The sequence below is a fragment of the Perissodus microlepis genome, chromosome 8, assembly GCF_051167445.1.
Source record: "Perissodus microlepis isolate ML-2025 ecotype Zambia chromosome 8, ASM5116744v1, whole genome shotgun sequence".
NCBI classification, from domain to species: domain Eukaryota; kingdom Metazoa; phylum Chordata; class Actinopteri; order Cichliformes; family Cichlidae; genus Perissodus; species Perissodus microlepis.
In genome coordinates this window covers 15,361,438-15,375,084 of record NC_140468.1, presented here as the reverse complement: position 1 = coordinate 15,375,084, position 13,647 = coordinate 15,361,438, and the positions used below count along the sequence as shown (strand labels likewise).

The 13,647-nt window shown below is 40.2% G+C and overlaps 1 protein-coding gene across 1 annotated transcript in view; it reads right to left on the bottom strand.

Moving 5' to 3' along the window:
• Nucleotides 1-13,647, bottom strand: part of lrp2b (low density lipoprotein receptor-related protein 2b) — a 41,784-nt gene that overhangs the window by 1,279 nt on the left and 26,858 nt on the right. The window contains exons 57-77 of the mRNA XM_084937716.1: nucleotides 13,354-13,599; nucleotides 12,770-12,898; nucleotides 11,797-11,916; nucleotides 11,540-11,656; nucleotides 11,302-11,418; nucleotides 9,770-9,907; nucleotides 9,494-9,616; nucleotides 7,748-7,876; nucleotides 5,968-6,099; nucleotides 5,735-5,860; nucleotides 5,253-5,396; nucleotides 4,835-5,000; nucleotides 4,548-4,676; nucleotides 3,791-4,011; nucleotides 3,513-3,695; nucleotides 3,070-3,189; nucleotides 1,791-1,878; nucleotides 1,568-1,632; nucleotides 1,281-1,443; nucleotides 548-611; nucleotides 291-422 (exon numbers count right to left, since the gene is read on the bottom strand). Coding sequence (XP_084793842.1) covers nucleotides 291-422; nucleotides 548-611; nucleotides 1,281-1,443; nucleotides 1,568-1,632; nucleotides 1,791-1,878; nucleotides 3,070-3,189; nucleotides 3,513-3,695; nucleotides 3,791-4,011; nucleotides 4,548-4,676; nucleotides 4,835-5,000; nucleotides 5,253-5,396; nucleotides 5,735-5,860; nucleotides 5,968-6,099; nucleotides 7,748-7,876; nucleotides 9,494-9,616; nucleotides 9,770-9,907; nucleotides 11,302-11,418; nucleotides 11,540-11,656; nucleotides 11,797-11,916; nucleotides 12,770-12,898; nucleotides 13,354-13,599 — 2,852 coding nt within the window. The remainder of the gene's footprint in view (nucleotides 1-290; nucleotides 423-547; nucleotides 612-1,280; nucleotides 1,444-1,567; nucleotides 1,633-1,790; nucleotides 1,879-3,069; nucleotides 3,190-3,512; nucleotides 3,696-3,790; nucleotides 4,012-4,547; nucleotides 4,677-4,834; nucleotides 5,001-5,252; nucleotides 5,397-5,734; nucleotides 5,861-5,967; nucleotides 6,100-7,747; nucleotides 7,877-9,493; nucleotides 9,617-9,769; nucleotides 9,908-11,301; nucleotides 11,419-11,539; nucleotides 11,657-11,796; nucleotides 11,917-12,769; nucleotides 12,899-13,353; nucleotides 13,600-13,647) is intronic.

Here is a 13,647-nt window from a genome sequence, read left to right as displayed (position 1 = left end):
CGAGCTCATCAAAATATAAAACCCATCAGATCACAGAGCAGCGTTTTAATACAAGAATATGATGCTGAGGAAAGGTACTTTACTTTTTTCATTCAGTTACGTAACACAATAAACAGCACATACAAGATTTGCACTACGTTTATATTAAAGCCTTGAAATGTAATTTATACACAAAGTCTGAGCACAAGAGCATAATCCATAGGGGAATTGTTAGACGCAGACATGAAATAAAAAGGAATAGAGAGGAATCAATAAAGTCCACAGGAGAGCAGTGGTTGTTGTTTACTCACCTCATTTGTTGCCATAAGAGCGGAGGTGGCTTTAGGCAAGTTGTTGGAGGGTAGTGGTTCTCCACCTTCATACGCTGGGTTCTCAAAATTCTTCCCTGATGTCTCCACCGTGAATACGGACGTACAGGGGACCTGACATCACACAGCACACATTAGCGTTATGGATCACCATAGACAGGATAAGAAAGTATAATCTGTATTAAATCTCACAAAGCATTTTTAAACAGTTAATGAATATATTTTGTTTTGCTACTGACCGCCTCTCCATTCTGCAGGCCTTCATTGTCTTCTCTTTTCATGCCATTTTGGGTTGAACCATTCCTGCAAAGTATTATTATTTGGATGTAAATATCATACTAGCATGTTCTGATAATGCTCTGTCAACAACCTTTAAATACAATGAATGGATCTGCTTTTATATTAATTTTTATTCGGAGGCCTTACAATGTCAAAAAGTGCTATTGAATATTGAATAAAAATGTTAAAATATATCAAAATGAAATATGAATTCTTATTCTTATTATTTTAATATTTGTAATAAAATTTTGTAAAAAAAAAAGTGTGTATTTATCATTGTCTTGATTTTACTGTTAATTACTTTCCCATTTGATTTTCAGTTTACTTATGAATTTCTTCATTATTAAATCTCATCGTTAGACCACCACACAGTGTAAGGTTTGTGGAACTGGTGCTCAAAATTAACAGTACCGGTAATTACCAAATATTTTTTTTTAATGTTTATGTAACAGTTAATCCACCAGTATGCACAAGTTCTGATTAAAATGATACTAAAATAGGTTTTGTTTTTATCTGTGAATTTTCAATTGTATTGTTTCTCCCCCCCAAAAAGCAGAAAAAAATTATAAACCATATTATTATTTTTGATTAAGATGTCAGATTAGAGTTTTTTTTACTTTCATTCCTGAACAGAAAATCAGTTTTAGTGGTTGAATGTTACACTTCATTAATTTCTGACTTTTCCGATCTTACCTGAAGTTTGGAAAATTAGGCATTGATGGCATACTGGGCATTTTGGGCATGCTTGGCAAGTTGTTCTGCAAACTCTCGGCCAGATTCGACTTCTTCTTGGCAGCATAGACCAGAGCAGCCAGCAGAGCCACAACCGCCACCGTTACCCCGATGGCTATTCCAACTGCCAGGGAGGGACAGAGGCAGGCAAGCAGGCAAGAAGTGACGTATGAAGAAGCTCGTTAGAATTAGAAGGACATTTTTATTTTGTTATTATCTTATTTTTCTTTAATTAAAATCAAACATACCTGATGATGCAATCACATGGAACACGCTTATCTCGCAGAAATCTCCTTTCCATTCTGAAGGACATCTGTACAAAAAGCAAACCACAAACATAACAGTTCCAACACTGCCAGTGGTTTAACTTTATCTCACTGACATTACATTAACATCAGCATTAACACAGCAATTTAATCCAATGTTTTATTTTGACAGCTGGCAGGAAAAAAGAAGGAAACACAATCTTACATGCAGAGAGCCTTGTTGTCATCAAAGTAGCAGGTGCCTCCGTTTTGACACTGGCAGGGAGGCGGCATGGTGGGTGGTGGATCAAACCCTGAACAATCATAACATTGAGGTTTTTACTGTGCTATGGCAGGAAAACAATCATTACTGAGACATCAATACTGATGATACGGTGTAGCTTAATTTAGTCACTTTATTTAGTTATTTATGTAACACTAATTCAAAAAACAGGCCCTTCAAGGTGCTTTATATTGTAAGGTAAAGAGTACAATATTAGAAAGAAGCCCCGAGCCACAATCCCTTCTGAGCAAACACTTGGTGACAGTGGGAAGAAACTACAAGCAGAACCAGGCAGAACAGTGGCCTTTATCCTTTCTCCCATTTACTGTTGGTCTCTCACGCCTGCTCAAAATTTCAGTTCATGTAACACTAATATAAAAATTCAATTCAAATCAAATTTATTTATACAGTGCTCTTTATATTGTAAGGTGGACTCTACAATAATACATACAAAGGAAACCCAACAATGATATGACCCCCTGTGAGCAAGCACTTTGGCGACAGTGGGAAGGAAAAACTCCCTTTTAACAGGAAGAGAGAAGGAAGACAGGACAAAAGACATGCTGTGGAAGGACGTGTTAGAGTAATGTCACAAAATAAAAGTCTGAATACATTTACAGTAAAAATGTCACATTAATTTGGTGAAATAATGTTATCCTCACTATTAGCTGCCAGCTGATGTGAACCCCAGCAGAAATTGGCTGATCTGCTGCGAATGAGGTTGAGCTCGACTTCACAGCCTGCCTGAGTTAACACTACCCTTGATTTTATGACACTACACATGTTTACTAAATCTATTTAATCTATTCTATTTAGTCCCACCAGCTTCACTGAACTCTGTGTTAATTTGATGCTTATTAGATAACAGGGAAAGTGATAAAAGGTTGTCAATATTGCTGCAGGAAAGATCACAGAATAAAAAAAATTAATTGATGATGAATTGATGCATTAATACTTCTAATCCTTTTCTACTTAATTTGAGCAGTCTAAGAACTCAGTCATCCTATCACACAAGTTCTTTTTCCTATGCCTAAGAACTTTTAGCTCAGGACTCAGTGCCTTGCCCTACGATACTTCGACAAAAAAAGGCAGGAATCAAACCGCCAACCTTCCGACTGACAGATGATCTGTCTCTTGAGCTGCTGGCACTCCCAGCTAAGACACGATGCCTACTATTTTATTAAAAAGGACAGAGGAAATTAAAAAAAACTCCTCTTCTCACCTGCATCACATTCAGTTTTACTGCCTGGGATGAAGCTGGTGCCCTCGGGGCAGGCACAGCTGTACCCTCCCGGTCGGAGCAAACACAGGTGGCTGCAGGTTCCCTTGCATGGATTCTTCACTGCACAAACAAATAAATAACATATATTAAAGAGAGGCAATCTCCTCTCTTTACAGTTGTGGCTAATAGAATAATAATGTGTTCCTCTGTTATTTATGGTTGACTTCTTCCACTTTCCTGCACATTACTGCTAATGCTGAACACACAAAAAACATAAAATAGCTCTTGTGGGTCAAAGCACTCAATGTTCACGACGTTTAATGGACTATTAACGTAATATCACACAGAAATAAAATGGATACAAATGAAGAGGCTTTGCACACTGTAAACAAACAAACCCTGCATGCACGCTTTGTGGACATGTGAGAGAGTGTGCAGCTTACTGGCTATGGTGTTGTATCTCTGCTGCTGGTACACAGAGACCTGGGTGAGCCAGGGCCCAGCAGTCAGCAGCTTGATCTTGTCACCCTGGCCAAACTTGTCCTGTCGAAACACCTCGCCTTTCTCCTGAGTGCTCCAGTAAACATGGTCTTCGAATACACTCACACTGAAGGGGTTCCTTACATCTGGGAGAGATGCAGAAATGTTCGAATAGTTTTACTCAGCTCCAGTAACAGCAACCGTTTGGAATATGAACGATGGATTAGGAAATTAGGATCACCTATGTACACGGCCGTTTTACGCTGCTCTCCTGATGGCAGAATAGACTCTATGCGGCTCTCCTTGGAGTCTGACCAGTAGATTCTGTCATTGTTGGTGAAGTCGACTGACAAGCCAGTGGGCCACCCAAGACCATCAGACACGAGAACTTTTCTCTCCTGACCATCAAGCCAGGAACACTCAATTTTGGCTGTGGTCCCACGATCTGCCCAGTACAGCATCCTGCAGCAACATGACGGACATGAAATAACGGCTCATTAAGACGGTTTCATTGAGATTTCCCAGGACAGCTACAAAATCTGAAACTACAAGTATTTTGAAAATCTTGGCCGACACTGATACTGATGCAGGGTTTCTAACCAGTCCCCCTATGCTAAGTTGACCCTCCACCTCGGCATGTTCAGCTGATATCTCCGCTTATGTCCACAAATACAAGATCACAGTCATCTTGGCAAACACAGAAGTCCTGTGATGTTTCATATTTGTACAGTCTTCATATGTTGCTCTTGAAGGTATATCATTGAATAACATCTGATATGGGCCAGTGCAAACTGGGTTCTGGCATAAAAGATACTGTCATTATTTAGCGTGTAAGAGGTGAGAACTCCGTGATTTTATGTGACCCTGTTGTATATGCACTGACTCATGTGTGTTTCTGGGAGCTCCTCTCTTATGTTTTTGTGCTTGATATATAAATTAACAGACTGTGCCTGTGTTTAGAAAATTTAAACAAAATCTAAACACAGGTGCAATCTTACCCCAGTCGTGGGTTCACAGCCACAGCAGATGGGTGACCCAGGTCAGTCTTGACAAGGTGCTTCCTGTAGCGTCCATCCAAGAAGGCCACTTCTAACCTCTGCAGCGTGGAGTCTGCCCAGTAAAGGTTTCTTAAAAAAAGGAACAAAATTATCAGAGAGCTGAAAAACATTCTGGTGCTTCATGGGCAAACCCCCTAAAACTTTAATGTAAATAAAATATATTTTAATAAATTTGGATTAGGATTAAGGCATTAGAGCACTGAACTACTGTAATCAGGTAAACTCACCTGGCGACCCAATCCACAGCGATGCCGTCTGGGCTGGTGATGTATTTGACGCCGAGATCAACAGCAGCACCGATGTTATTACTGCCATCGTCCACTGATGGTATGTATGCTCTCTTTATGGCGCCTGGTATAGCGTCTTTACCAGCAACAGTGAAATACACCATACCTGACAAAACACATTTGTTGTTGGTGTAATTTGTGTGCACCCAGGTGTACTATGTGGTTTTTATAGTAGGTAGTCTTAATTATTGGGGGAGGCGGTCAAACTATCGATACCAATGCTAATACTGACCTGAATACCTACACAAGTTGTCTTTATAGGTCAAAAGTATTGATATCATCAATACTGGCACTTTATTTACTTGGTATCAGATCGATAGTATCACACAGCACTGATGTTAATCAATGGATATCTTACTGAATCCTGTGTTGTTGTGGTCCCAGTCGTAGTCCAGAGCCATGATGTGCTCCTGTTCTTCGATGAAGTCATGGTAGCCCTCTGTCTGCAGGTTGAACCTCCGGATACAAATGTTCTCCGGTAGAAGCAGCATGGGAGTTGCTCCTGTTGGACACACACATACATGTTTACATGTTTTTGTCACTGAAAAATATAAAAACCAATCAAAAGTGCATTCTTATTGTTTAAAGACATTTCATTAAGGTGCACAGGCTGGTCTCTGAGGTCTTTAATCTAAGAGTTTCTAAGAGTCTCTCCACCAATAAAATGATCAGTATGGCCTGCATCTACTTGTCTTTTTATAAAATATACATTGTAAAATATATGAAATGATGAATCTGTTTTTCACACTTAGATGAGAAAGAAGACTGTAATGAGGCCAAAAATATATTTCAATAGCTGTGAAGTCTTCTCAGCGGCAAAGAAAACCCAGCGGTTCTTACCCGCAGCCTCGCACATTTTGCCATTGCCCACTTTCCTGTAGCCGGGGGCACACTCACAGTCGTAGCTGCCTTTGGTGTTCTTACAGACCTGAGGACAGGTGCTGTACACCTCGCACTCATTGATATCTGAAAAAAATCACCAGCCAGGATCAGAAGGAGTGTGGGTTTTACCCAACAGATATTTAACTAGACATGTATATTTATCATAAACATGTATGTATGAGTGTGTGTACCCAGGCAGGTGTAGGTGCTGTCTGGGTCCACTGTGTATCCGGGCCTGCAGGAGCAGATGAAGCCTGTACCATTAAGGTTCGTGCACTCATGCTGGCACAGATTCTCGTCACAGTTGCGATCGAGGCCAAAATCTGGAGGACAGACAACATGCAAAAAACAGCTTTTGAGCCACACGCAAGAGCTACTTATAGGCTTAGTTTACACAGGCAGATTAATTCAGATATAACCCAGTAATCTGGTTAAATGTATTCACCATCACTGAACATATGTGTAAGCACCTCGATAGAAGCAAATGTTTTTACAGTTTACTGGCTGGGAGCACTGCTAGGAAGAAAGACATCAGCAATGAGCTCAGAGTAGGAACTGCTGCTGCCCGTCAATCTAAAAAAAGCACTAAAAGAGCCCACTCCAAATAATCTGAAGTCATCATCCTACAGTAAGTAAGATTCAAAACAGTTGCCAGTGTTTTAAGAGGGTGACATCCCAGGAAATTCACCCCAAGGTCAGACTTTGCAGTGCTCAGAGAAACTACAAAAGAACCCAAGAGGTTCCTCTCAGACTTTGCAGTCCTCAGTTAACATGTTAAAAGTTCATGACAGCACAATTAGAAACAGACTGAACAAGTATGTCTTCTATGGAAGTGCCCGAAAAACAGTCTCCTCTACAAAAAGAACATTGCAAGTTTGCAAAGTTACAACTGAATAAACTACAAGATTTCAGGAACAATGTCCTTTTGACATACGAGATGTTTGGCCATGGACAGTGTCACATTTGGTGCAAAAACAAACACAACACATCAGCTGTTAAACACGGTGGTGGAGGGGTCATGATCTGGGCTCATTTTGCAGCCACACAACCTGGGCATGTTGCAGTCATTGAGTCGGCCATGAACTCCTCTGTCTGACAGATAAAGCCTGGCTGAAATTGGGTTGTGTAACAGGACAATGATATGAAGCAAATCTACAACAGAATGGCTGAAAAAGAAAAGACTCCAAAGTCCAGCCAGTTTGAAATCCTGTGTTGGGACCTTAAGATAGCTGTGCATCAACAAATGCCCACAAACCTCAATGAAGTGAAGCAATGTTGTAACGAAGAGTGGGACAAAATTCCACAGTGGCGTGAAAGACTAATAAATTCATACAGAAAATGATTACTTATTGCTGATAAAGTGGGTCTAAAAGCTGTTAAATGATGGCCTTCAGTTAGGTTTTTCACTCACTGCTTCTTTGGCTTAACCTTTGCTAAATAAATAATGACACCATGTCATGTTGATGTTCATGTCTGGTTATGTTTAAGTTATTTTAGGACCCAGTAAAGACCAGAGGATTTTTATTATGTCTTGGGTGGCAAACTTCATTAGAATATTGAAGTAATTATCTATATTTGTGCTGTGCAAAAATCTCATTAATTTGACAACAGTTATAATACTGTTATCCTATAATTCTCTCTGATTATGAGAATATATCTCCTCTTTCTGTAGAAGAGCACATAATCTCAATTATGTAATGTTATACGTAGATCCATGCCATATTTCCTACTGATTGCACAATACATTTGTTTTTGTTTTGGTCAATATAATGCTTGGATTCGTTTTTCTGCCTGAACCAAAACACCGTAAATCTTTTATTAAAGCTCCGTGAAAACACCATCATTACTCATCCTAAAGGATTCATGCTGTTTTTTCCCAGGAACATTTAATTGCAGCCATTGAGTTAAAGTGAAAAGACGATGCTGTCCTCCTGCCAGGAAGCTGAATAAGTCTTTTGTTGTGGCACTTACTGCAGCCCATTTCGTCTGTGCGGTCTCCACAGTTGTCATTGTGGTCACACACGTATCGCAGGGGCACGCAGTGTCTGTTGGTGCATTTAAACTCCTCCAGTGTGCAGGGGGCCAGTGTGGGCTCGCGGCCTGTGAAGGACACAGTCGAGATGAATCATCAGCACAAGTATTCATAAATGGTTGAGTGGGTATACAGCCCACCTCTGAAAGCGTCACCTCCACTTATCTAAGATTAAATTCAGAGCTTTTTCTAGAAGCTCTTTACTTCTAAATTTTCAAACACAACTCCTCCCACTAGATTAAAGCGTAAACATGCTTTCGTGATGCACATATACGCCTTTCACTCATGCTTGTGTATCACAGCATTGCACATCTTTACTGTCTCCTGCCAACAAACAAGTGGATTTAGATGAGCAAGCCAATGTCCACCTCTGCTCTGAACCAAACTATTTAATCTCCTCTCAAAATAATTTGCTCTGATTGATGTTTAAGCTGATTGTGTAACAATTCCATACAACAGACTTTTTCCTTATCCTTGTTATGTTTCAGCTTTGTGTCCTGTGCAGGCACTGATGTCATTTTGGGATTTCCCATTTGACTGGCTTTAAAGAGGAAAGTTCAGGATTAGCATTGTTGTTTGGACTAATGCCTGACAATCCCAGTAACTGATGATAAGAGGTGCATTTGCTGAAACTAATATCCAATCTGATTATGTTCACATACAAAAAGGAATATATATATATATATATATATATATATATATATATTCACACACACACACACACACACATATATAGTATTTCCCCCCTTTCTGATTTATTTTTGCATATTTGTCATACTTACATGTTTCAGATCACAAAAAAAATGTTAACACTGCACAATAAATACAAAATGCTATTTTCAAATGATGGTTAAGGGAAAAAATGACCCTCTGTCCCTTCTTTTAAACCTAATAAGTGATTATTCCCTTGGCAGTGAGAGATAAATTCTGATAAGCGGCAATATGTTTTTCAAGTTGCTTCTTTAGATTTAAGTCTGGACTTTGACTGGGTCACTCCAAAACGTTCTTCTTTTGTTGTTGTTTGTTCTTTATGCTGGAGTGTTTACATAACCCCAGTACTCTTGAGTTTCAGTTCAATTCAGTTTTATTTATATCGTGCCAAATCACAATAATAGTTGTCTGAAGATGCTTCATATTGCAAGGTAAAGACCCTAAAATAACACAAAGAAAACAGAGAAAACCCCAACAATCATGTGACCCTATGAGCAAGCACTGTGGCTACAGTGGGATGGAAAAACTCCCTTTTAACAAGGAGAAACCTCCAGCTGAACCAGGCTCAGGAAGAGGCGACCATCTGCCATAATCAGCTGGGGTTGGGGAGGAAGACAGGACAAAGGACAGGGTAGTATAAACTGCATTGTGTATTTCCTCTGGCTGGTCTAACGTTAAAATGAATTTGATTGTCTGTAAGATGTAAATGTGAAAAATATGCAAAAACACAAAACTGAGAAGGGGACATATACTTTTTCACAGCACCATATATTTACACAGTACACTAAACATAGTTTATGCAGAGGGCAACTACAAAACATCAATGTTTATCCCTCTATATTGCCAAATGTTCAGCTGTCCTATTCCATTACTCTACGTCCAATTACGTCCAATAACTGATCAGATTTGTGCATTTCAATGTATATTTTTAGTCATGTTAAAATATGCAGATTGCAGGAATGTGTGAGTCATACAGAGGTCTTCTTTCTCATCACTGCCGTCTCCACAGTCGTCCTTCTTATTACACAGCACTCCAGCATAGACACAGTAGCCGTTGTCACAGCGGAACCGGGACGGCATCTCACAGGTGATGTTCACTGGTTAAACACAAGCACATGCGACTTGAGCCCAATGTCTTGTATTAAGTATACACAGGCATATATTAACTAAACACACTGCTACTATTTAATTCCAGATCTTTAATATATATATATATATATATACATAAAAATTAATAACAAGCTTCTCACAGCATAAATTGAGTTGCTCATCAGATCTGTCTCCACAGTCATCAATGCCATCACACACCCAGCCTTGGTTCACACAGATGTGGTTCGCACACTGGAACTGGTGCTCAGGGCAGTAACGGCCTCCAGGGTATCGAGTAGCTGGAAAGATCGGGAAAATAAGGGAGATAGTTTGCACATTGTTACTAAAATCAGTTGATTTTTTTTCCTTTCTTTACCAAGGTCATGTTTTAAACTGTCTTTCTTAAAGAGATATATCAATGGAGAAATAAAACCAACCAGCACTGCACACCATTCTGGTCACTGTTTCTCTTAAAGCTGCCCCTTTTCAAAGTTGGTCCACTTCTTTTAACTTTCTTTTTAATGCCACAGTTATTTGAATTATCGCTGGTAACTTTTCTCTGATTTGTGCCATCTTTGGACATGCTGGTTGGTAGATTTTTCTATTTTCTACAAATATGTTATTACCACTTTCCTTCCACAGCCCTGCTGCTGCTGCTGCTGCATGGCAACCAGAACAAAAACTGACATGTTCCCAGAAATGAAAGGACGACATGCAGAGAAAGCATAGGGGAACCAAGTGATGAGGCAAAAACAGATGGGTCCAAGCGGCAGAGAGTTTTCTTCAATCATCACAGACAATCTGAGATTGCTGGATGCGAGAAGAGCTGAGGGGACTTTTTTTTCTTTCAGTGTATGGTTACATATTTTACAGAGACAAGGATACAGCAATTACTCTGAATTCCCACTGTTACCATTTCAGAGGCGCTTTGGGCAAACAGGAATAAATCCAAGTGTGGAAAGTGAAGACACTGATGGCTTGCAGCTTTCATCAACAGCAAATGAAGCCACCCTGGTTACATTACCTTGGAGGAACATATCAACAGACATATCTCTGACTTTAAACTGTTAGCTGAAAGAATACCTTAACGGATTAATGGATGGAGTGCTTGTATAATTGTCCAACTTTCATATATTCAAATAACAGTTACAATTTATCAAAGGTATTCTGGATTTATTCTTAATATCTGGGAAATTTGGCATTTACAGGATGCACATAACAAAGACTGGTTTTCAGTCTACAATCAATTTGGAAGCATGTTATGGCTTTATTGGATAATAGTTAACAAAATGACTGGAGAGAAAAGGAAAGAATGCAGGGAAATGACTGCAGTTGATGGTTTGATCTCACTTCCTGGATGACCAGAGCCCTACAGGTGCAAAGTTCAACCACACCAAATTATTCAGTGTGTTCAAATGTGAAAAAAGGATAAATCTTGTATAGCCACTCTGTGGTTTAATTACTGGGGTAAACTAATATGCAGTTTTAAACCATCTTATTGTGTTTCTCACCTCATTTAAGCTTTAAGCAAAAACTGTATATCCCTGTCTGCTGTTAGACTGTTGTGCCACATTTTCATTCTTTTGAAGCCTTAAAGTCTGAATAATTACCTCACACACATATAAACAGAAAAAATAAATAAATAAAACTGCGGGGGCCCAGAGTGCCATTAATTTTCACGCTGTAAACTTACGACAGCTGGTCTCATCTGACAGATCCAGACAGTCGGGTCGGTTGTCGCACTGCAGAATAGCGGGGATACAGTGACCCGAGTCACATTGGAAAAAACCTGGACGACATGTCTGCAACTCTGGAAGAGAGCCAAGATGTTATGTTGATGTGGGTGTTTGCGCCCGTGTGTGTTTTGTTTACGGCTGGATGTAATTTTAAGGAGGCCGAGGAGTTAGCATGAGGAGGAGGCGTCTGCTCACCGCAGTCTCGCTCATCTGAGTTGTCCCCACAGTCGTTGACATGGTTACACGTCCAGCTTCCGGGAATGCACTGCTCGTTGTCACATCGAAACTCACTTTCAGAGCACGGCCTTGGCTCTAGAGACACACACACGTGTTCAATATGAGATGTGTGGCCGCTGTGATATGAGGCTTCAAACTACATGAGTAAAAAGCAGTCAGAAGAAACATTTTTAATAAGAAGACATTTTTGAAACAGATTGCACTGAAAAACTTACGGCAGTTTCTCTCGTCTGAGCTGTCGCCACAGTCATTAGAGCCATCGCACTGCCAGCGGATAGGAATGCAGCGGTGATTGTCACAACGGAAATCTCCCAGAGGGTCACAGGTCACTTCCTCTGTTATAAAGCAGCAGCACAAAAGGTGTTTGAACATGTGGTCATGAGAACATTTTGGGAAATAAGATTTTTAACCTGCTGAAACCAAAGACTTAAAGGTAAAGTGTGTCAATTTTTAGGTTACTTAATAGAATAAAAGAAGGTTGTACTCATAAATATAAATTGATCAGTGTGTTATTACAGCTTCCAACAGATTGATGCATTTTCATAAACTTAGAATTAATCCATTAAAAATACATAGAAGTCGGCGCCAGTTTGTGGAAGCCCCACAATCTTGCAAATAGTGGCCAAGATGTCATCGCTGTCAGGGCTCTAAGACATGGAAATATAAATAAAAGGACGCTTATTTATTCCTGACATTGTCAGTAGACTGCAATCTGCATTCTACTGACATCTGGTGGTGATATCTTATACACTGTAGCTTTAACTTCATGAGTTTTTAGCCTTTTTAACACAGCTTGATACGTTTTCACTAATAAATACTAATTGTGTGTGACCGCCTTCTTACAGTGTAATTTCTGTCTATATAGGATGATGCATCTTTGCTATTTGTTTTTACTGTTCTGCATTACACCCATTATTATTTAATCTTTCGAACCGGAGCTTTGAAGTCATCTACAGCCAAGGCTGAAACGAATAAATATGTTATTTAATGATTGAGCGGTGCAAATGATCTGTAAAGATATTCAGATTTCTTTTTCTGGATCAGAAACTACAAGCATTGCAGAGCTTGAACTTTTAAAGTACACCACAATATCATCAGATCTTTAGGAACTAATTTAAGATTTTGACACATGTGCAGTATGCAGCTGGTCTGACAGCCCGACACGTCTGCTGACACATGAGCACTGACCGCAGCCTTCCTCGTCGCTGTTGTCGATGCAGTCGTTTGAGCCGTCGCAGCGGGCCCACTGAGGAATACAGCGGTAGTTTGTCTTGCAGGAGAACTCTGTATCCTCATCGCACTTGTAGTCTGGACCCACTGTGGAGACAAGGCGACAGAGACATCAGGCAAAGGATGGAAGGAAAGTGGTGACATTAGTAGTAAGATCGAAAATAAAGTCGGCAAGGTGACAAGAGGGTGAGAAATAATGAGGGAGGATGAGTTGAGACAGAGCCAGACAGACAGTAATTAGAAGCAGAAGGAAGAGGGGGAGGAGGGGGAGGAGGGATTGACTGTGCAACTTAAATTTAGAAAAATCAACACTACGTGCAGCTTCATTAATTCACCCAGGTTACACCTGCGCTGTGTCTGAATCGATTGTATATCTCTGAAACAGATAAGTCGATGCTTGATTAAACGGTCATGCGGTTCTGCAAAGTGCACGGCTATTATCAATTAAGCTGCTCCTTTTGTGCTCATCACAGACAGACATGGGGAAAAGAAAAGGAAATCATGGTTGGCACATATTTAATTCGCGTGACAGTAGCACTCACTGCAGACTTCATATGGCTCATCAGATCCATCACCACAGTCGTCCTGGGCATCGCACACATACATTGACGGCACGCAGCGGCCGTTTGCACACGTGAACTCTCCCGGTTTGCAGGTCGTCTGGGAGCAAGTCTCCGCATCCTCATCGCTGCCATCTGTACAGTCAACTACTCCATCGCAGTGCCAGGACACAGGAATGCACCTTTTGTTTTTACACTGGAACTGGTTTTCAGCACAGCGGTGATCGCCTGTGAGGACAGGAAACAGGTTTAACATTGAACCCTCTTCCTGAAAAC